General features: G+C 36.6%; 1 protein-coding gene across 3 annotated transcripts in view; it reads left to right on the forward strand.

The window, feature by feature from the left end:
- MYO6 (myosin VI) overlaps positions 1-24,263 on the forward strand; it is a 156,971-nt gene that overhangs the window by 46,250 nt on the left and 86,458 nt on the right. For all 3 annotated transcript variants that reach the window (XM_072408547.1, XM_072408549.1, XM_072408548.1), the window contains exons 7-12: positions 6-61; positions 2,715-2,812; positions 5,891-6,055; positions 10,314-10,394; positions 17,929-18,109; positions 22,218-22,362. In XM_072408547.1, coding sequence (XP_072264648.1) covers positions 6-61; positions 2,715-2,812; positions 5,891-6,055; positions 10,314-10,394; positions 17,929-18,109; positions 22,218-22,362 — 726 coding nt within the window. The remainder of the gene's footprint in view (positions 1-5; positions 62-2,714; positions 2,813-5,890; positions 6,056-10,313; positions 10,395-17,928; positions 18,110-22,217; positions 22,363-24,263) is intronic.

Consider the following 24,263-nt stretch of genomic DNA (forward strand, 5'->3'; position numbering starts at 1 on the left):
TTTAGGTACCTAACTGAATCTTATGGAACTGGACAAGATATTGATGACAGGATTGTGGAAGGTATGTGAAAGTTCTTGCTAACTTGATAAAACCTATTGTTACTTGATCATTGATGCCTAGATGTTCAGCCCAGATTTAGTTGCATTTGCTAACTTGACAGTACTGTTATTGCATCTTCCAATCATTGTATTAAAAAAAGCAGCTTCTTTCCTTCAGGCTGAAGCTAAGGACTTATATTTGTTATGTCCCAAGCCTGCCTGTGCTCACTACATCATTGTTGACATACTAATCACATGATATAAGCCTCTTTGCTGCCATTGACTAGTTGAGATTGATCAGTGATGATTGTTTGTTTGTAAAAGAAGGATGTTGATTAAGGTATCCTCTGCGCATTCTGAACAATGTGTTAAAGGAATGGCATATAAAATGAGGAAAGAATTAACTTGCAACGTATTATGTCCTTTTGAAAATGTACAACTTTTAAGGTCACCACTGTCAATAAGCAAGACATGTTGTGGCAGAAGCCCCCCCCATCCATAAAACAGAATATACAACATCCATGGAAACTTCTGGATGGGGACAATCTGCATGCAATTAAATACCACCTTTTATTCCTTTCTAAATGCAATGGTAGGGAGCACTATATGCTACAAACAATGTACATAGCACCATCATATGATAGTTATCTCTACTTGAAGGCGTTGACCTGCTGTAAAAGAACAGCCTTATGCATAGGAACTTAAAATTAAAATTTGTTCACACTAGCTAAACATTAAAAGCGCTGATAAAACATAAGCAGCAAGCATAATTTATAAATGTGAATTGGTATCCTTTTTTATGATTCTTGTGCTGTAGAACCATTTTAAATATTTATTGTGCTTTGTAGCATTCTTAATTAATGCATACGTACAATTCTTGTATTCTTCCTAATATGTGACAAATTGGGTGAAAAAAAGCAAGCATAGAATATTTCTGTTAAACACAGAATTGTTTCTATGATAATGTTCTCATAAAAAATAAATGCCCTGAACCAACTACGCATTTTACTATCCCATTACTAAGGGATTTTGTTTTGAGGCCTGCCAGGCAAGTATTAAAAGATCATTACTCTGGCAGAGGTTGCTGATCATTACTCTCAACAAGTAGGAACACTGAATTATTTCTCACAAGAAAGAAATAAGGAGTACATATATTTTAATGAGTTTAAAGCCTTTGCAAAGATATTTTTTCATGAAAGTTTGCTACCTGTGTTGGTACTATACAAAGTAAAATTCGCAATAAATAAAAGCTAATTCCCAGCTGTTGCTGCAAAGCTTTAATATTTTACAAAGTTTTCGAAGTGTTCTTCATCTCTAGCAGCTTTTGGGCACTTGCTACCTCCTTGTATAGAAACTTTTATGTTTCTCAATGCCTGTGGTGTGGCTTGCTGTTTTTGTGAGAGAATAGGGATTTGGAGTGCAAGCGTTCTTGTGCTAGGATTTGCAGTTAGCATCATTTGTGTGATATTAAACAAAATGTGTCAGTCTCATGTCCCAGTGCTTCACAATGACTTCCCACTTTAACTTTTCTATTTGCCCTTTCAAAAGGTTTACAGAAAGAGTCTAACTTAAAACATCCTTTCTAGAGAATTTATGAATTACTTTTTTGTCACTTAATAATAACTTAATAAGAAATGTATTTCTTACTTCTTCACCATTAGCAACCTTACCTGTGTCTTAAATCTCAACGCATGGTTTGTTTTTGATGGCCAAGATTAAGGGAAATGTAGAGAATTAAATATGTACTTTTTCATTTAACAAACAGCTTGTATAGATTGGCTTTTTATATAGGACAATAAAAGTATGATCGGAACTGTGTTCAGAAGAAGTGAAGGGCAAATATATCCTATAGGACAAAGGCAGAAAAAAACTAACTTACAGGGATTTATGTTGGCCAACTGCTTTGGACCTGAAAAATACAATACTTACCCCCTCCCCTTTACTGTCTCCTAAAAAATCACTGCTCTCTGGTCTAATGCCGGTCCTTCTTTTAGGTTAAACGACAACCAGCATCTTTCCCCCCTTTTCCCTTGTCTGTAGAGTGTCATGGACCCACCCCATAGAGGTGTGTTACAATGGCGCCTATTGCCCCCAGTTTAATAATGTAGAAAAGGAACACTGATGTCCTTACCTTAGCTGAACATCGGGAGAGAGGTATAAAAAAAGAAAAAAGGTAAGCATACAAAAACAATACATGTGCTGTGAAAATATTGTGTTATGGAGGAAGGTAGTGGGCCTGAATTTGGATCTTCTGTATATAATTTCTTGTTTTGGTTGTTGAAATTAGGGCAATAATTCTCAAGGCTAGCTATAATATATTGGTTACCAATCAGTTGCTTTGTTGACCTATAGTTTTATTATATATTTTTCCAGCTATACATTTAACACATGGTACCTATATGTATTGAATTAAACTATTTTCGATTAGCTTTTTTACAGATATATAGTTTATATTTGCCAAAAAAAAATTTTTTTAGCTGGTATCATTTTTTTTTTTTTTTTAAATCTAAGAAGCTTGCTATGCTGTTGTGTTAAATATGACAGTTCCACAGACAATTGACAAATCCTTTAATAGGAATATCAAGCAGTCTGTGTATCTGCCACTGAACATTTTCTGAGCTGGATATAGAATGTCTTCTATTTGTCTGCTAACAATTATGTGTATATCCATACAGCTAATCCCCTGTTAGAGGCCTTTGGCAATGCAAAAACTGTGCGGAATAACAACAGCAGCCGTTTCGGAAAATTTGTAGAAATTCACTTCAATGAAAAAGTAAGTTTTTTTTTTTTTTTTTTTAAACTTGTTCCAGTTTATTGCTGTTTATACTCTGTAGTTATATAAGTATTGCTATATAAAAATAGATCTAGCCTTCAAGCACATTTAGAAGTTTTTTCAATAAACTGCCTTGAGTTATTTTTTTTTTTTTTAAGTAATGTGAGTGCACTCCCCTTCCAGTTCAGTTTTATGAACAGCATTCTTTATGTATAATAGACAAACTCCTTGGTTTGAAAATTATTACATTGACTTGAATATAATGATTTTCCCGTACTGTGACCATGATCACATGTGGTTTACTCTTTATGGCAAAGAGAAGACGATAAAGTATGCCAGCAAATTGTCACTGGAATAGAATTTTTTGAAAAGCCTTGAAACCATGCTGTTTGAGAGCTTTTCAGTCTTTGTGATGTTTGTTCAGGAGTAGCGTATACACTATAGCACATAACAGATTGTAACATATATTCGTGTGAGATTTATTGAAAGACAAGTGTCTGTTGATTTACTTTTCACTTGTTTACTTCTATGTCTCTTTTCCTTCAATTATTTTCCTGGAATCCACAGAGAGGAACCAGAACACAGGTTACTATAAAAAAAAAAAAAAAAAAAAAAATGAATCTTTTCTAACCCTTAGCATGTATGTAATTTAATGTACACCCCTCTAGCAATGCTGATTGTGAATAATCACAATAGGCAATTCATTCATACTTTGCTGCAATCGTATTATTAGAAATAACAATTTTAGTCAGGTCACATGATCTCATTTTCCTCTTCCCTGTAGGTCTGATCTATGAGCAGGACTAAGCAGCAGTCAATGCAGTTTTTTTCTTTGTAGAATTTTTATTCAGGACTTTTTATACTTTGTAGAAAATGTATTTAGCTTTATTCAGATGGGTGGCAACACAAGATATGGAAGATCAGCCTTCAGAGTGTTGCCACTGGACATAATGAAGTCCAAGCTTCAGGACAGATCACATATTTTCTTTTTAAAGCATTTAATGAATCGCAAAAATTGACAGTTTTCATCAGGAGCCTGTGGTGCAGAAATAACATTTGGGTTTACTGACACTTTTACCCTTCAATATGGAAAATACAATCTCACATTAGCAATTCACACCCCAAGAGCTTATTCTGTAATACAGTAATGAAAGTAGGATGATTTGCTTTGTGCACACACTGCATTCCTCCATATTGTCTATACTTTGGCAGAACATATTTCATTTTTGGATCAAGAAACAGACAAAGGTTATCAGAAATGTTTTTCCTGGTACTGCAACATTTATATATTTAAGCAGATTTGAGCAGTCTTCTTTTGCTCCCCTTTACAAGTTATACTTTGTGTTCCCCAGCAAAACTTCCGTGATTAAAAACATAATCTGGGGTAACGGGTATTAATTAGTCTATCACAATGTGCTGCTTTTAAATAATATTTGTGATTTAGAGCATGTGGGCTATGCTGTATATTCTCAAATGTATACCCAAGTAACATGACAAAGAGTAGAGAATACGGGCCCAAAAAGATGGTATTGTAAAGCATTGCTGTATGTGTCATCGTTCTCTATATGGTAGAAAGTATCCTTTGCCATAAAAACTTGGTCAAAGTTGATCTCTTATTAACTCTGTGGATTTCATGCTGTAGCTATTTCAAGAATACTAACCTAAATGAAGATTAATAGAGACCCAGCCATGCGTTTCCTTTACTGTGGCATTTATTTTCTGCTAAATGAGTGTGGATAAATAGGTGAAATAACACTATTAAACTGTTTACAAAGAAGTTGGAGCTGTGTTAATAATATGACACAAATCCTGAAATTCTTGGACAGAACCCAGGAGGAAACATGACCAACCATGTAATATTTGTAAAGCTATTAAATGTCAGTTTACATAGAATCAAAAACAGAAAAAAAACACATTAACTAACTGCAAAACAAAATACAATATAACGGTTTTCTAAGCTACGCCATGACATATCGCCCAAATCTGACACAGCAGTGTAAGGTGGCAACCTTTAATACTGTCAAAACTGATCTCTTGACCTGCTCTTTTCAAATAAATAGAAAACAAACAATATGTGTCTTCCCTGGTGTCCCACGTTCAGATTTGTATTACAGTAAAGGTTATGCCTGTGCTGAGTGAGCTTTTATCTAGAAGCCAACTCTGATAATGAGAGTAACCTTTTTCAGTTGTGACACAAGGCTACAGTTTTTTCCCAGCACCAATGGGATCCAGTACAACATGTTTTTTAGGTTGAGTATTTGAGTTTTGCCATTTGTCTTCATCCTATTTTATTGTAAATCGGATAGAAATTGAGGTTTGGTATACAGTGTACACTAAAGTAACAGAAGTTTATTGTTTTTATATATACATTTTGTATAACGTGTAAGCAGAGCCTAACATGCCCAATCATTTAGGAAACACTGGCTTTTGATTTGGGTAAGAAAATAAATGTGTTGGTAGTCTAATTTATATTCTGCTAAATTTCTGTCTCAAAAGTAATTGATAATGTTGGAGATCAAATAAGATATTCTAGGCATTTTGAGCTTCTGTAGGCACTATGAGCTTTCTTTGAAGTGGCTTCCAACATATATTCAAAGAAATACTAGCAATTTCTGTTTGCTTGGCTGCAGAATTCAGCTTAAACAGTGTTTAAAAGCCACATCCAGTATGGGAATGCAGGCCTTGTGCTATGAAATGTACTTTTAGACCTCATGCTATCTTAAACATACTAAATATTAATCATAAATCATAAACCCACAATTGGAGTCTGTATTTTGTTTCCTTTATATGTAAAGAGTACAATTCTACAACATTTAGAAAATGGGAAATTCCAGGAAAAGAAGAAATGACTGAAGATTACTTGACTTCCAGTTTAACAGTTCTGAAATTAACATTAGTTGCCCTAAATAGGCTTCTAGTTCAGTATTTTGCAAATGGATTCAAAGATCCAATATTGTTACTTCAAAGATTCAAAAGCAGCTGTAAATGGTTTAGTTTAGGATGGAGAACATTAGATGTAGCTGTCAATTACATTGGTAAACCTTTGCTGTTTTCTTTTTGTCTTTTCTTCCCCTACAGCATTCTGTAGTAGGAGGATTTGTATCTCACTACCTCTTGGAGAAGTCACGCATATGTGTGCAAGGACAAGATGAAAGAAACTACCATATTTTCTACAGGCTTTGTGCCGGTGCACCAGAGGAAATTCGACAGAAACTTTTCTTGAATTCCCCGGATAGTTTTAGGGTATGTAAGGCTCTTCAGATTCTTTGCAAATCTACCCTGACTAACTAATAATTCTTTTAGACCTATTATCTAGAGTTACATAAATTTACAGTTAACATAATACCATATGATTTAGAAATTATCACTAAATGATGTTTTAAAACCTACTAGAGACCAACCCAGTGTTGCCCAACCAGGGTTCCATGCAACCCCCAGGGTACCTTTGGAGGTTACAAGGGGTTCCTTCTGCCATTGGTAATTTATGCATCTCAGGTCAATTTAACAGACTCCAAGACTGTCTGTGACTTTCCTCCCTATGCCCAGCCATGTTGAAGGCATTTTTCCTACTGACCATCACACTAATATAGTATAAACTGTGTATATAATAGTTAAAGAAGGGGTTCCCCAAGATCAGCAAATTTTATCAAGGGTTCTCCTGTGTCAAGAAAATCTAAAAAAAGATGGACCAACCAATTTGTTGCAAAGAAGCTTGATTTGAAGTGTCAACCCTATAAGATCCATGTTTTGTATGTTTTATCTAATTATAAAGTTGTTGCTTCACCTAAACCAGTGTTATTGTTGTCTTTAACATTTTCAATTGCAAGGAACTAAATATAAGGAGACCCCTCCATTTTCTGTGAAGATCCTTCACAGAAAGTTTCCAAACCTTTTAATTCATAGTTGCATAGGAATCCTAGGTCATTGAACATATGGAGGTTGCTGTAAAAACAGAAATAAACATTTTGCTACAGGATTCAAATATACGTAAAAAAACTGTTCTGCTATACCTTTTTTAAGTTTATAAAGTGTGTCCTGTTAACCATTGTTAGATAATCGTTGACTAGGATCTAACATGTAAGCCTTTTCCTTTAAACTTTAAATTAAAAATGATGTATAGAAAATTGGCTCATTTTTAAGGGCAAAGCAATGATCTTTGATGCTTGAGTAGTTAGAGCAATATTGCACCTTTCAGCTGAAGTATTAAAACGCAAGGTCATTTTTTATAATGAAAGAAAGCATGGTCAATAAATCATTGACTTTCCATTAGCCGGGCATTGTGGTAGGTAAGGATGTACTGAAACATATTGCTGGAGTGACACATTCTTTGTTGATGGTTTCCGGTTTTCTGTAGGGATAAGTGTTATTGTATTTGTTTTTCCTGTGTATGAATAAAAACCTATACATGAGATAAAGTGTGAACTTTTATAGGAAAGAATGGATAGGAATTCCCTTTGCCTGTATCCATTTTTCAAAAAAAGGTTTTCCAGAGATTTTTTTTCATTTTTTTGGGTTGTTGGATGGCAAATATTAATACCCATGTTACTGATTGAATTTGTTTTATTAGGAAAGCAATAACAATTAGCCTGCAATGTGGAAATATCTTCTTGAATAAATCCCATGTGTTTACAAATATTTCATAATATATTTGGGAAATTATGGTATTTCTGGTGTATCTTATCTAGGCCTTGCTGTATTATGTCTGATTTGAAGTGTTTAGTTAGTTATTCTTGCTCTCTACCCTGACACACGTTAAGTAGGAAAGAACTTCGGATGCCAATGGTTTAATAGCTACACCTTGGACCTATTCAATAATAAACACATAAAACTGAGTGGGTATAGTTCCACAGAGGTTGTAATAAAGTATTGCTTTTCAAAAACATTCACCAACCATTCATTATTTCATATCATATTTATTTAAACATTTCTTGTGCACGTTAGGAAAAATTAGTAATAACACACCAATGTATAGTTTTGTCTATCACCTTGCGTTTATAAACTGTTTAGTTGCACAGTCTCATTGCTATTAGATTTTGCCATTTATTGTAGGAATTGTTGGGTTTTAAACCTTTTTTCTTTCTGGGGCTCCCAGCCAACAATACCAGGTATGTGGGCTAGTATACCGATTGACAGATCTTCCATGCTTTCCTAAAACCATTTTTGAAATAGTGAAGGCCATTTCAATGAAGTCCTCCAAACTAAAATCCTTGCTGATCACTAGTCTCCTCGGGACCACTGGCACTAAGGATGAGGTGCGCTTCATGTGTATTTAGTGAACCGCTGAATCTAATTTCTTTTGGGCGAGCAGAAAGAAGTACAAATTTAAAAATTAACTGCTCCTTTTCGTTCGTATGGTTTGATGACGGATTATCTCCGTTTTTGAAGCTGAATCTCCAAGTCATTTGGGGCACATTTTTATTCTATGCAGTTCCTCTGATTTATGACTATTATTGAAGATCTCTAACTAATCTGGCATGTGGCCTGTCAGACTTTAGCACATCTGTTCTTCTCTCAGAAGACAGTAGTAATCACTTAGATCAGATATACATGTTTGGCTGACAATAGTGAATGATCCAGTAAATGACCCTTACATTCTGAAGGCTGCTGGCTGACGCTACTGATTAGTCAGCTGCAGAGAGCAGTCAGGTTGCATCATGTAGGCTTGGAAAGCCAGATGTCTCCGTTGCAGAACATTATTCTTAGCGAGTGGTCTGATAGAGGAAAAAAAAACAAAACCCTCTGAAATGATTAAAATTGAAATAAAACCTATCTGACTGTGCCTCTCAGTGGGCTGAAGACTGCAAACAGAAATGTCAGATCTATTGAAACTGAAATTACTTTAAAAGACAAACTGTAGCCAGGCTGAGAAGTAAGATGTTTAACTTTCTAGTGCCGTCGATTTGTCTCTGGTGGAGGATAATAATCTGTTTTCCCTGTGCACAGCTAAAGCCCTAAATTAGAGTTTGCTAGGTGCACTGCCAGCTATAACATGCTGCTGCTTCCCACATATTTTATTACTTTACGTTATCACTAACACTATGATGTTCAATGAAACATGCAGAGTGAGATATGTTTTTAATTGTAGATGCCACAAGGGATTTTAGGGATTACACTAGCCTCTGACAACTGGTACCTAGAACAGATGTTAAATGGCTAGTTTAACAGAAATCCCTTTTTCCCCCGCTTCTGTTCAAATGAACTACGTTTAGATCTTGTGGTGCTAATGACTTTTGTGCAAGCATTTTATTTTTATTCAAGTTATACAACAACATAGAATGTTTAAAACTCAACTCTAGACAAAACATTGTATATTTAAAGTGTGGGGGGTTTACCCTTAATAGAGAAAGGAGGGGGCTACAATTAATGAATGTGGAGTAGACAATGGTTACACAATATTTTTAATTGCCTTTTGCACTTTTCTACCCATCTAATAATGGTTAGGCTTGTGTTCTCCCAATATTTGTATTACCATTACTGGGAAAAGATATGAAGGACAAACTCCTCATTGGGACAAGCACAAAAAAATACCTGGCATGTCGATGTTTCTACTTTCTCCAAAACTAAGAACAAAAAATTGGCTACAGTTAAACTTAGCTTACTCCATGTTGAAGCCATGCCTTGAAAGACATTCAGGGAACATATCCACCCTGAGCAGTACTTCATTCCTTCATAAGTTTTGCATCTTATATTTCTAATTGCAATCTTCATTAGGGAACAGTGTAGTCTATCCGTTCAGAAAGATGCTGGAAATTAAACCAGGAATTTATACCCACATGCACTGGTTAGCCAAAATGTTAACACCACTGATAGTGAAGGGAAGAGCAAATGTTAAAAACTTTACTACTACTAGCTATGTAATGACCAGGATAGGTGAAAATTCCCACTGACTCATATTCTGCTTGAGCTTAATGGCTAGTAAACTTTGCATTGTCATTTATTGGCATTGTGTTGCTTAATAAGCCTGACTGTCCCTTTAATCACGCTAATGGCAGTAGAGTCTAGTTAATCTGCCTATAATTCTAGCATAGACATGACTGCCTCTATAGTGTTTTGTCATTGGTACTATCAATATAGTAATTGCTGTATATAAAATCATTTCATGTTGTAATTAATACATTCATAGTGAAGTACACACCATGTCCATGTCATCTACATCAGATACATCTGTCCAGCAGCAATATGTTCCCACAGTTTGTACTGAAATATTAGGAAATGTCTTCTGTTTTTATTAGATGTTTGTTATCATGACATTTTGATTAATTGCTTATGTTAACGATACTTGGTTGTCTGTTTAGTGTGTGTATCAGTGCTTCAGAACAGGATCTTAAATAAACCTAAAATACATTGTACATCATTTTGTCATAATGATAGCCAACAATGTCTTCATTTCTTTTGCATGTTCATGATATGTAGCACATACAGTAAATGCCAGACACTAATATATCCAATATTTACCTTGTCTAATGCCACATTAAATTTCTTGTACATGACTTTTCCACAGTATTTGAATCGAGGCTGTACCAGGTATTTTGCTTCCAAGGAGACTGATAAACAGATTTTACAGAACCGCAAGAGTCCTGAGGTAAGCAAAACTAACCTTCAACTAAACTATATTGTAATATGTATGATATGTATGAATGGGTCACTTATCCACTTTTTATTCCATATTTGTCAATGGGTTTACCTGTATATAAGTTTACATTACAGTAGTAAAAAAACTCCCTTGTACCTGTCTACTCTAAACTGTATTGATATTGGTTATTTAGGTTTACTCCAATGTGCATACCTCTTCTTGGGGAATGTTAGTTTTAGGATTTTCATGATGATGTTTAGTGCAGAGTAGCTAACCTGGAACATGTTCAGTGATAGTTCTGATGCTTTTCTGACACTCGTTTACAGCATGCTCGGTCGGAACTATATATAAAAGATACTAAAATCCGACAGATCTAGGTGTCTTACGTTTGTTGAAGGTGACTTGCAATGACAAAGATACCTTAAACACGGCAAAGAGTTTATTTGATTAAAGGGAAAATGACAGTCACTTACTGTATATACTCAAGTATAAACCAACACTTTCCTGCCCTCAAAATGTCATTTGGAAAAGAATCGTGGTTTATAGTCAGAACGGTAGATGATGCTGTGTTCTCATGTAACGTGTTACAAACTTGCTGTCTAGGGTAAGTGCAGTTACACACTAAATGAGAACGCATTTACTGGTGACCAACAATAATTCCCAAAAGATGATTTAACAACAAGGGACCCATTAAAAACAACTCAAAAGTACAAAATATTTTAACCTGAAAAGGAGAAACTGTGCCCATGTGATTCTATTTTTTCCCCTTCAAATAATTGTTTTAAAATAGCACATAATGGATGATTTTTATTCACATACATTTTAATAGCATTTCTGTTGACCTCTATTTTACAAGTTAGCAGTGACGGCTGCATTTTCTACCCTAGTTTTAAACTCCAGCCAAAGTAAGTTTCCTGTATTCTAAGATAAAAAAAGTACCTCTGTTTATATTCAAGTATATATGGTACTTTACATGAACACCTCTGATAACCCCTTTAACTTAGTATCTGGATGTTGTGCTGGATATTTATTATCATATACATTCTGCCTTAGAGTACCATGCTTGATATTAGGGGCCTGTGTTTCAGGAGCATAGGGCATTCCTATCACTGAAACCTCCTTTAGCTATACTTGCTGAATATCTTTCCAAAAATGCTTTCGACATGACAACTATATATGTATTTGTGTATATGTGAATTTTATACTATACTATACATCCATAATCTAACCAACATTTTATTTAGGTCAGTAAAAACCCATTTTTTCAAACTTGCCTCCACCACTACTTCCCACCACTACATATCTCCCATCCTATTGTCTGTGAAATTCCCCCACCTACTAGATTGTAAGCTCTTCCGGGCAGGGTGCTCTCCTCCTGTATCACTGTCTGTATTAGTCTGTCATTTGCAATCCCTATTTAATGTACAGCGCTGCGTAATATGTTGGCGCTATATAAATCCTGTTTAATAATAATAATAATAATAATAATTGCTTTAACTGTGGAATTTATATTTATGTAGAATAAAACAGTGATTTTGTGTTGAATCTTTTAGTATATATTAGTCTATATGAAATTTGTGCAGTGATAAGCCAAGACACAAATATTTGAACTGTAATCTAATGTTTGGCAATGACCCTAATGTAAAAGACATAATCTGGTGTACCAAATATATGTGGTTTTATATTAAATGCATTTTAAATTTTACTTTTACCATTTCTGCAGAATCCACAGGAATAGCAGTTAGTGGGTAAAATATCTGTAATGCAAGCTGAAGGAACAGCCACTGCAAAACACAGAGGTCATGGTACACCATGGTTCATGGTACCTGGTAAACTTATGGTAGTTTACAATGATCGTCATTAGGAAATTAGCCTTCATTCCAGCTTCCTAGTATCCTTATTTATGAATATATAACAGGTAACAACACTTTTTCTTTAAATCGAAAGATTATCTGCAATAAATATACCAATATAACTATATTATATATAGCTTTATATATAATATAATAATATATCTCTTATGATTGGAAACACGTTTTGTACACACAGTGCCATTCTGTTCTATGGAGGAGAGGATGAGCAAGCAGCACCCTAATGTTCTCTCCTCCATAGGAATGCATGTTGTTCCCAATATGACGTTCATCAATCCACCACAGCGGATTGAGGGACAATGTCAGGGAACTGCTGTAACCGTGTCAGTTCAAAACTAGCTCAAAAATTCATCTCAAGCAACAATCTGACATGTGTACATACTTTAAAACTAAACTACTTTGCCAGGCTGTCAGGGACATCCATCTTTTAAGTCAACACAGGTCTAAAACTACTTACAGAAATTTTGTCTTTCATGATCCTGTCCAGTGACAGTAGAATGAACCAGTGATGCACACACTGTGCTGTTGAGCTCTATAGAGAGGGGAGGACAAGTAGGAGGCACCCTGGTGTGTCCTCCCTAGCAGAACATGAGAGCAGTTATGTCCTCTTGAATGTTTATTGATCAGTTGCAGCAGATCACAAAATGACATTGAGGGATTGCCGTACACACACACACACCAGAGTTTCATCGGAGACCATCGCAATCATTTGTCTCAGGTGACAGTGATCTATTGTGTGTACATAGCAGACTACTGTTAGTTGTAGAGGTTTATGTCACTAAAAATCCTTCTTCCTGTAGGAGTTATTTTGCGTGATATACAGTTAGGTCCATAAATATTTGGACAGAAACAACTTTTTTCTAATTTTGGTTCTATACAGAACCCCTGAAATGAAGTGACTGTGTAAAAAAGGCTTTAGTTGCTCACATTTTTATGCAATCTTTTTGTACAACCCACTGATTTAAACCTGAAAGTCTGCAGTTCAACTGCATCTGAGTTGTTTCATTTTAAATTAATTGTGGTAATGTACAGAACCAAAATTAGAAAAAAGTTGTCTCTGTCCAAATATTTATGGACCTAACTGTCTATCGCCTTTTATATGGGTTTAGCACTAGCACAGCAGTCCTTGCTGTATTATCGGTATGCATAGATCTCCAGAAACACATTGGACTAGATTTAGAAACTGAATATCATTTCTGCATTTACAGTAACTGAATTCCTAGATCTTGACATGAAAGACTTACAATGTAATTATTGCATTCAGAAGAAACTCGGTTGGAATTCTGGAGTTGTGATTAAACTGCGCAGTCTATTTTTTCTTTTCAGCAGGACCCCAATGCATGTGTTTACAAGTTTTGAGATATTGACATCTTGATGTATGTGTGCCGTGTAGCAAACATATTCTGTACATAATTAATGCTTTGCTGTTTACCTTACACCTGGTCCCCTCACTTAAAAACCTGACTGAGACATCTCTTATCTGTAAGTAGCAGGCAAGGACTGCTCTCCTGTAGGGAAAAGAAGTGACAAACTTGTGTATGTCCTTGACATTTATGGCTTTCCTTTGGTGCAGGAATATTGCCCATGTTTTGCTCCTGAATAATACTGACAGTCAAGCTCAGTGACACAGATTCATTGATTGATCCCGGTGACACGGCTTGTAAATGGATGTAGCGGCTGCTTTTCACGTTCTGCTTTATACCTTTGCAGGCCACCTAGTGAATAGGTGTTAATCGGCTTGACTGCAAAGGAGGGGGAATGTTTGAGTCCAGATTAGTTTTAATTAATCACTAAGGCATTACTTCATAGAGGAATGTATTACACTGCGCTCTTTACATGGCTGTTGCAGTGTCAGGCGGCTGGCTGATACCACCTGAAATTTTTTTCTAGGCTTTTTATTTTAATGTGCACAGCAATTGTCAGGGGATGGCTCTTGTCCTTGGCCTATTTTATTTTTTCCTCTCCATTAAGTTTCATGTTCATTATGTCTAACCTGATGTAAATCACTAGGTATCTGAAAGTGATTGGCTATGCTGTATAAAAATCACAGGCTATTAGTACACACGCTGGTCATCTAATCAGGCTCAAGCATTTTTGTGGAATGTAGGGAGTTTTAAATGGTGGAAGAACATTTACCTAAAATTACATGTTTTGTAAAGGACTTTTAATATAAATATCTTACTAGGGCACAAAAAATAGAAACCAAGTCTGATCTGCAATTTATTTACAGCATTATTTTCCTTGTCAATAAAAGAAATCTATACTGGTCAGGGGATGAAACAATAAACTTGGTAAAGCAGTATGTTTGGCGCTGTTATGAGGAATTTCCTTTGATGCCTTTCATTGGTATGTGTACCAGTTCATGGTGCTATGCTGTCCTTTCACAGACATAAATACTAGCTCATCTTGGATTGTAAGCTCTTCTGGGCAGGGTCCACCCCTACTCCTGTTTTACTGTCTGTATCTGCCTGTTATATGACGTTATGTACAGCGCTGCATAATATGTTTGGGGATATAAAAATACTGTTTATTATTATTAATATTATAATGGGGGCTATGGCGTCCTTTCATAGGCATGCATACTAGTAAATTGGTAATCTGATGTACTTTCATAGCCATAAATATTAGTTCTTGGGTACTAAGGTGTCTTTTATAGACAAGCATTTTGGCTTTTGCTTGCTATGGTGTCCTTTCATAGATACATACTACTTTGTGGATTCTTTGTTGTCCTTTCATAAGCATACATACTACTTTGTGGGTGCTATGGTGTCCTTTCATAGGCATGCATACTCGCTCTCCTGGGTGCTTTGGTGTCCTTTCAGGGACATGCATAACATGGGTTAATGCCACAACATTTACTAAACCACATGATTCTGGATCAATATTAAAGTGACCCGATCTTCAGAAAATTATGGGTCTGAATTGCTGGCCTCCTGAAATCACAAGATGCTATATCTGAAATTTGACTCATAAGAACAAGCTGGAACAAGTATGCTGTAATTGAGTGTCAAAAAAGTATGAGAATTTCTTACCCGCCTACTGGTTCTAGGTCACTGGCAGAGTTTGATGTCATGACATCAGTTTGATAATTGTATCTATTACATGAACAGTTACTACTCTGTAGGTGATAGATTCTAGCAGGTGAGACCCTTTTGTTTAGTTATCACTTGAAAAGCAGGACTTTGTATTGATGTGTCAGAGGGAACCTGGTACTTGTGGAAGTTTGTCTTTATTAAACTGACTTTGGGTGCAGCCATGTTTAATTCTTTGTAGTGCCCAAGCACAGAACAGTACATGCAGCTCCTTGTTCTTTAAAGCTGGCTACACTGGTGAAACAGATTAGTAAAAGACTGATAAGTAAACAATGACAAAACTGAATTTCTATTACTGATGGTTACTTGGCATCGGAGGCAAAATTTAAGTAAAATCTAAATGATAAATCTCATTTATTATTGCATCTCTGTCTATTTTTAAATGTAACCCTATAATGTTTTGTTTAATCTCAAGGTTAATCTTCATGACCAAGATATTTTAGGCTGTTCTCAAGTCTATCTAGCAATGTAGCCGTTGAGTCTTTTACACAATTACTGAAGTATATATAGTTACTCCTATTATTTGATTGGCATTTATGATGATGAAATCTGTAGATCATGACTGTTATTAAAAGCTTTAATTAAGTACTACTGCAATGTGTCATTCAAACTGGTTTTTCTGGTTCCAGAATAAAAGGAATACATGTGGCACACCTGTGGGTGTATATATATATATATATATATATATATATATATATATATATATATATATACACACACACACACACACACCAAATGTGCCTATATGCATCCTGCACTCTGTATCATTGAAAACCTAATGATGATCCTTCCTGCTGTGTTATTATAAATGCATATACCTAGGGAAGCACAAATCCTGCACCTGCAGCTGCTCGGCTGTCTCATCACTCTTCTGTTTGTGTGTAAACTGCTGTATCCATAGCAAACAGTGCAATTAACTCTGTAAATTGCTTTTTTCTTGCCTTGCCTATATTATATCAGGAAGATGAGGTATATTTCTTGTAACCTGCAATCATTTTTAGTTTAGTATTGATGGTGTGTAGAGAAGCGTGCGGTGACTTTTCAGATGCATGACATATTTGCGGGAAGTCGTTTTCTGCTTTTAAGAAGTTCTGTGACTCTGTGAGCTCTTTTATACTCTGGTGTTTCCGAAAGCCTTGCCTAATACAGCATGCCTAAGCGATCTCCTAGGAGTAGCGATGAACTGCTCTGCATGCATATTTGCTTTATGGGTGAAGGAGTATATAAATATACATGGAACATAAATTAGAATGTGATTAACTCCAGAAACATCCCCATAAAGCAAAGCATTTAGCTGATTTAGTGCTTTTTATCTATATTTGTTTATCTGTATTTAATTACGTATTCTTCTTTACCAAACAGTTGCTTTCTGATTTTCTCCAAATTTCGGTTATACAACAGAACTGTTCATGACACATGATGACAGCCATTTTCTGAGCTGATCAATGTTCAGCGTCTGGGTTTATTAACAATTAAGTAATACACTCTGTCGGCTTGTGGTTTGCCATGAGAAGCATTCACTGCTCAGGCAATACAGCCGGAATGTAGCTTATCATAGGGCTGACTAACCAATGGCATCAATTTTAAACCCCAGAGAGAAGCCACTAGGCACACATTTAGTGTTCTTTCATTTACTGGTTTCTGTATGGGAAGAAGCACAGAAGAAAATCATAGTAATTCAGTTATGCTGTGCTGCTAACGTGGCTGAAAGAAGAGACTAGTTCCTTCGCTGGTAAACCAATGGCTCCCTGTGTTATATGTCATAGAAGTCATAGCAGATGATTAATAAACACATTGAGGCACTTAACTGCTACTGCATAATAATTGTGTAGTTTATACAATAGGAAGCCATATGGGCAATCTGTCAAGCTTTTAATCAATTCATATATCAATAGTAAGTTTTCATTGCAAGTTTTATTAAAAATATGTAATAGGATTTTTAGGTGTTCTGGTCCAGTATGGTAGCTACCTATAATAAATAAGTGTAGTTCCTATACTGCTGAGGTTTATTATGATTCACATTTTGTGTCTGGATGATGACACCGTAAGACCCAATTTCAGCAGACAAAATGTCAATTTTTAGTAAAACCTGGAAGCTTCAAAAGAGTAGGAACCAAACTGACTACTTTATGGTGGGGGAAAGGGGGTGGTAGATGAAGGACATTTGGAGAATCCCTTTAATAATATAGTGTAAAGAGAAATATACTATATATGACATCCAATAAGGTATGTGGACCCCCTATTCCAAGGTGCAGAAAGTTCATCAGCCTAGAGATTGCAGTTATAATACACTGATAGGCAGTTCTGTTTTATTCTGCAGCCTAATCAGAATGCAGGGAAAGTTTGCATACTTAGTTTCTACAGAAGCTTTCATTACTGGACATAAATTGAAACAATTCTTTCTTCTCATCACTATACTGCTCAGCTCACAAATGGCTGTTTATCAGTGTGTATGTGAACGTCTGATCTAATTATTTTCACTTTTGCATGTTTTTTTTTATCACCTCCTTGAAAACTTATATACGCCTGCATGTCACTTGTCTGTTTATTCCTTAAAATAATGTTTTCTTTTTTATTTAGTACCTCAAGCACGGCTCCCTAAAGGATCCCCTCTTAGATGATCATGGAGATTTTAATCGAATGGTCGTAGCTATGAAAAAGATTGGCTTGGATGACACAGAGAAGCTTGATCTTTTTCGAGTGGTTGCAGGCGTCCTACACCTTGGAAATATTGATTTTGAAGAAGCTGGGAGCACCTCTGGTTAGAAGACATTTTATTCTATTATTCTGTCAGTGTAAATGTCATCTGAAAAGCCCTTAGTTTGAGTCACAAAGCACAATGTTCTTTTAAAAGTGAGAATAAAATGTACTTTAAATTGCATGTGGTCTTTATATCCGCAGATAGTACAGCAAAGGTAAGGGCTAAAAGAAGAAAATGGATTTTTTTTTATAAGCAGTTTTCCTCCATGAGTAAATGAAAAAAAAAAGTGATTTCATTATGTGTAGATGAAACCGCCATCTGCACAGCTGATTAGCAAAGGTCTTCTGAAAACAATAAAAATGCACTGTTGTGTGACTGCTGCAATGCAGGTGCTCTGCACAATGCCTGTTACTACAAGTGAATGTCACAGCTGACAGATTGGCCTCTGGCTGACAGCCTGGTCACTATTTAAATGTAATACATGCTTGGTAAATACATTTGTTTCTTTAGACTACGGCAGCTACATAAAGGTAAAGACGTATTCACTGTTCAGGGATTGGTATATGTTGGAGATTTACGGCAGCATTATAGCATAAACAGCAATTTGTAAAGTGTACTCACCCATAGCAAAGAATTTGATTTTGAATTTTCTGTAGTAAAATAATGCAAACATATCTTTTGATGTGCTGCATACCATTCTATAAACTAATAAATACTTGGCTTTGCCGCACCCACTGTTGTTGATAATCATAAATGAATATATATTCAAAAATGACTGATTAAATCCCCTTTATGGGTTTAAAAATATGCAGTGCATTAATGTACAGTGTGATATAAACACCTTTTGTTACATAAACTATTTTATTAATTTATACAAGTTTCAAAAAGTGGGGCTTCATCTATCTTAGTCCCATTCTCAAGCCCCCTAATTACACTAAGGTAACCCCCCCCCCTAAGTTGGCATCACAACTTCATGCAAAATTATGGGTGCATTTCATTCAATTCCTGCATCCTGGCACTAAATTTTTTATTGATGTAGACCAGGGGTCCCCAACCCCCGTAGTGCGCCACGGCCTTCTGACAGTTGGGCCATGGCTCTGGCCAGGAGAAGGACCCCGCTTGGGGGGCGCACCAGCCAGAGCCACTAACCTCTGTCATTGCAAGCTCAGAGCGGTGGACACAACCCGGCCACTCTCCCATCACACGCTCAGACCTGCATTGGGAGAGTGGGCAGGTTCTGGCATCATGATGTCACTCTGGGGGGAAGTTCCCTCTCCTTTGAGTGACACATGGCTACCCACATGTGCGTGGCTGGGGGTCCGTGCATTTAGTGGTCTGTGACGTGCAAAAGGTTGGGGACCCTTGATGTAGACAATGTGGGTGGCTGTGTTGATTGGTTGAGGTAGTTTAGCACCTGTGCCAAGGATGGCTAGCGTATTTAGGGCCAATTCCCACTGACCACTAGGCTAATGTACTGTGAGCTGTGGATAATGTAATTATAGTATAATGTATATAATATATATAAGGGGTTCTGTGAAGACCTAAAAATTATTTTGAGGGTTCCCCTATGTTAAAAGGTCCAAGAAACACTGTTTTATTCCTTCTATGTCCTCAGTTTCTCAAGTGCTGGGAAATAATACTAGAACAATGGACTTAAAATGAGAATGTCCAATCATTATTAAAAAGAAACAAACTATTTGGTTGCTGTGAGTTATTAAATATTTCTATACTGCAGGTTAAAAGTAAAATCTATATAGCATAGTAAGTGTTATGGTTTTTATGTAAAAATGGCTTTATTCTGCTTGTTATCATGCTTTAACAACATTTATTTATAGCTAACATTTGTTGAAATGACTTTACATCAATGCCCCTGACTCCTTGCTGTGATATTGTGGCTTGGGTGGCAAAATGGTAAGATGTATGTGTTGGATATTATAAGAGCTAGGGGAATTGTTTATCAATTTACCTGCCAACTCATAAGCCATGTTTGATGGTGAGAGACTGGAATGTGCTGCCTAACAGAGTTTTTCGTGGAGTTCATTGTGTATCTTTGTTATATCAGATATTCATTAGGGGACTCAGTTTTCCATTTTGAATGTGTTATGCTGTGCAATACCTTTGCACTAGGAGCAGTCTCATTATCCAGGAGTATCCTAAGAGGTTAGAGCGTTATGCACATTGCTTACAGATATCACAAGCAGATGTGATTGTTAATGGCAACTTTATAAGCAAACTATTGATTTCATTAAAACATAACTGTGATACCTCCTGGTGATTAACATTGCACTGGTGATGGGTACAGGTATGTCAAATCCTTACAGCAGATAGTGAGATAGTGACAAAAATAATGCTGCACACATTCTGTGAACTCACTTGTGGCAGCGATGGTAGTGATCTACTTTTCTTAGCATTCCATTTTCATTTAATTCCTTATTTTAGACCCAGTGACAAAATGACTGGGTGTCTGTGCTTTTCTTTGCAATGCAGGGAGGAGGTGCTGGTGGAGTGCAGTTCATAGCTTCTAAAAACATTGCAGTACCCTTCTTCAATACTCGTATAAAAAGCCCTGATACAAGCAGGTTTCTGAGAGTTATGCACTCATTAAAGTGTTTTGAGAGGAAGATTTCTGGAGCAGTTGATGGTCATAGGCAGATTGCCCTAGGTAATTCCCAGATGTGATGTTGAGCCTCAGTGAAACAACTGAAAATAAATTACTAAAATGGGAAGGCTTGGGGATAGCAAGACTAATAAAGAATTGGGCTGTATATTACATGGCTAGAAATGTGGAGAGATTTTTTCCATTTGGTGGAGCCTCTAATGCATTCAAAGTAAAGACTCAGATGAGCCAGCAGCAGAGTTCTGCTGTGGGATAAACTGCTATGCCATCCTAGTTTGGGAACCAGTTTCCTGCATGTGGCTACACACGAATGTGGTAGATCGTGGCTCTATTTCCAAAAGCAGCAAGGCCCACTTGTTGACGCTATTGTTGTTTGAATATCTGCACCGCAGCCTTGTACAAATCTGGTTACCCGTAGTGCTGTTTTCTGTTTCCAGGTGCACAGCAGCAGTTTGTTGTGTACTCTGTGGGTCAGAAAAAGTAATTTCAGCACAGGAGAAGAGTCTATATAACCGTGCAAAACTGAAGATAAAGGCAGGGTTTAGCTTTAATACGCTACTGCTTCTGGTAAAGGAGCTGCAGTTACATAGCTTAAAATAAGAAACAAATCCATCATCAAGGTATTGTGTTTGTAAAGCTACTTTTTTAGTTTTGGATAGAATATGGAAAGATTAATACGTCTTTCAGGTTTTACTGCTGTCTATGCCCTTGGTGGGAAGATTAACCTCTCCTTTTTACTGATGATCTAGTGAAGGAAAACCTAAAATTATGAGCTGTCATGCCAACGGATATAGAGGAGAATTTCACCAGGTGCAAATAACTGTCTTGGAGTATTTCCCTTTAAGCTGTGTAAACATGCTTTCATGAAACAATCTTTCATGATCATTTCCAATGACCATAGAACTAATGAGCACTGTACTCGGGGCACGGTTCGGTACTATAGAAAGGAGATGCTCCCAGCTGTGTCGTCCCCCACAGTAATTGGTTTTCACCAGTTGATATAGTCAGCAGATTGCTAATGACATTGAGGGACCACACACTAAATCACTGATGATTATCACATTGATAATCATTCATCTTGGACAATTATTATCTAGCACAACCGATACGTTTATAACTTTTCTTTCCATTGTATCTTTACACTGTAAGTAAAAGAAAATCTTGTATGGAAAAAAATAGGGTTATAACAATTTAGGGTATACTTGTGCAAAATATATGAATTTATAAATGTAATGTGTACAATTTGCTGTGCATGTACTGTACCAGCAGCAATAATAGTTGCTGTCCGGTCACTTCTGTTTCTCTTTCAGTTTCTTTTCCTATTAGAGCACAAAAACGTTCAATGTGTTGTTTCCAAAATGCTTTCCATGGTTTTGTCATGTACAAGGCTTTTTATTTTTTGCCAGAGAAAAGATTAAAGGGCAGATTGCATAATACAGATCCTTTGGACAAAAGCTGTAAGCTAGGATGAATGCCAGATTCTGTTAACCAATTCTCCTCTTTCCTGCACAACCTTGTTTTGCTGACATATTCTGTTGTATTCATCACTAGGTGGCTGTAATATAAAGAACCAATCTAGCAAGTCCTTAGAATGTTGCTCGAAGCTGCTGGGCCTGGACGAAGATGATCTCCGAGTCAGCCTCACCACGCGGGTCATGCTTACAACAGCAGGGGGCAGCAAAGGCACAGTGATCAAGTAAGACTCCTGCGCTATTTTTTTTTTTTCTTTCCTTACCTTGTGTCAACCCATGCAAATAATTTGGTATCTGGTTATATTTCTTGAAAAGGAAATCCTCATCCCATGCAAAAATCCTTTTCTTCTTAAAGCCCTTGTTTTCTTATCACTTTGCTTCATAGCAGCTGGGGAAACATGAGAAGGGATGCTCATGTTATTAAATCCGATATAAATACTAGGCTACCTTACCTGTACTAAACTGATCTGTATAGTGTGTCTCGACCAGTTTACTGTTTCTTCTCCACGTAAGACCCTGTAAATGTAACACAGTATGTTCCAGACAGGCTAATCTTCTCTTATTTTCTGTTTAATGAGAATGGCAGCCGGTGACACCACAATCAGCATTCCACTTGAGAGCGTGTTGTCAAAACTAATGAGTCTAATAAAGCTAGTTTTTGATAGTTTTACCATTTAGAAATGCGTGTGACTCCATTTTAACACAAAATAAGTTCTTGTTTGAAGAGAGCAAAGGAAACATATTTCGTTAACAAATGGTTTTTGAATTCTTTAAAATGCATTTAACCCCAAAAACAAAACTGTAATAAATTGCATCTTACCAGCCCTTAGATGTGGTGGCTGCATTCAATTTCTCTTTATAAGCAGCTGGTGATGATGACCATAACAAATTTCCTGTCTTGGGGTAATATCTCTGTACTGTATCTATAGTGGAGCAGCTTTGTCATCATAGGAACACCCCCACACTCATTTCCTTCAAAAACATGGGAGGAGATATTGTGTAGTCCACATGGAGAACTGGGAACAACGCTAATAATGGTCAGTACGAAGCACAGAATGTTAGCTCACTACATGCTAAGCCAGGGGTGGGCAAACTTTTTCAGTCAGGGGCCACAAATTATATAAAATTTTACAGATGAGCTGGGCCGATCAGAGAGTGGGCGGGGTTATGCCATCATGACGCCACTGAACTTGACGTCATGATGGCATATCCCCACCCACTCTCCCATCGGAGATCTGAGCAAGCGATGGGAAAGTGGGCGGGTTGTGTGCAGTGACACAGCCCACCCACCTCCACGACCTGGGATGCAAACAGGGGGCGTGTTCTGCAGCTCTGGCTGGTGCCCCACCACTGAGCCTGCTCGGGTTGGCACCGGCCAGAGTCGCGTACCACCCAAAGGGCCGGAGAAACAACCTTATTGGGCCGTAGTTTGCCCAATGCCTGTTCTAAGCAATGTTAACTGGTGCTTCTTTTCAGTTATTGAACTAGCCAGTATAAGATCATTGTTTGGGTTTTTATGTGTACTTTGGTAAAACCAAACTTTTTTTCCCCAAAACATTATGATATGGCTGGTCCTTTTTGCAGAATAGACAGGCAATGTTCTTTCTGCAATAAAATAGGCATACCAGCCTGATTGCAGTTTTTTTTCAAGCTCTCCTATCACTGTCCAACCACAGGTGCCATCATTTTCTTTTTCTTCTCCTTCTCTTCGCACTTTATTGCTGAAGAAACATTTTAATAAATACTGCTCTCTGTTACAAATTGGCTTTTTTCTTGGTGTTTCTAGGCAAAGTGAAAGTCAAATCATTAAGAACCAATTATACTTGTAAATATGAACATATGTGTGATGTGACATTTTTTTAATATTAGGACATGATTTCCACAGTAACCTTTATCTTTGGTTAAAGATTCGGAGGCTTATTTAGGTATTTCTTCTTGTACTGGATGGCTAAACTCATTTTTAATTAGACAATGCTCTCAAGGATGTGCTGAAATAGCCAATATAAATTGCAAAGTGTGATGTAAAATATAGATCCTGGGAGCTCTCAGCAGACCTTGACTTAAATTTACTTGAATGCTGCTTGCTTTTTATCTTTTCAAAATGTTGTTATTCTCAAAAAGCCTT

The sequence above is a fragment of the Pyxicephalus adspersus genome, chromosome 4 (genome assembly GCF_032062135.1).
Source record: "Pyxicephalus adspersus chromosome 4, UCB_Pads_2.0, whole genome shotgun sequence".
In the NCBI taxonomy this organism is placed as follows: Eukaryota; Metazoa; Chordata; class Amphibia; order Anura; family Pyxicephalidae; genus Pyxicephalus; species Pyxicephalus adspersus.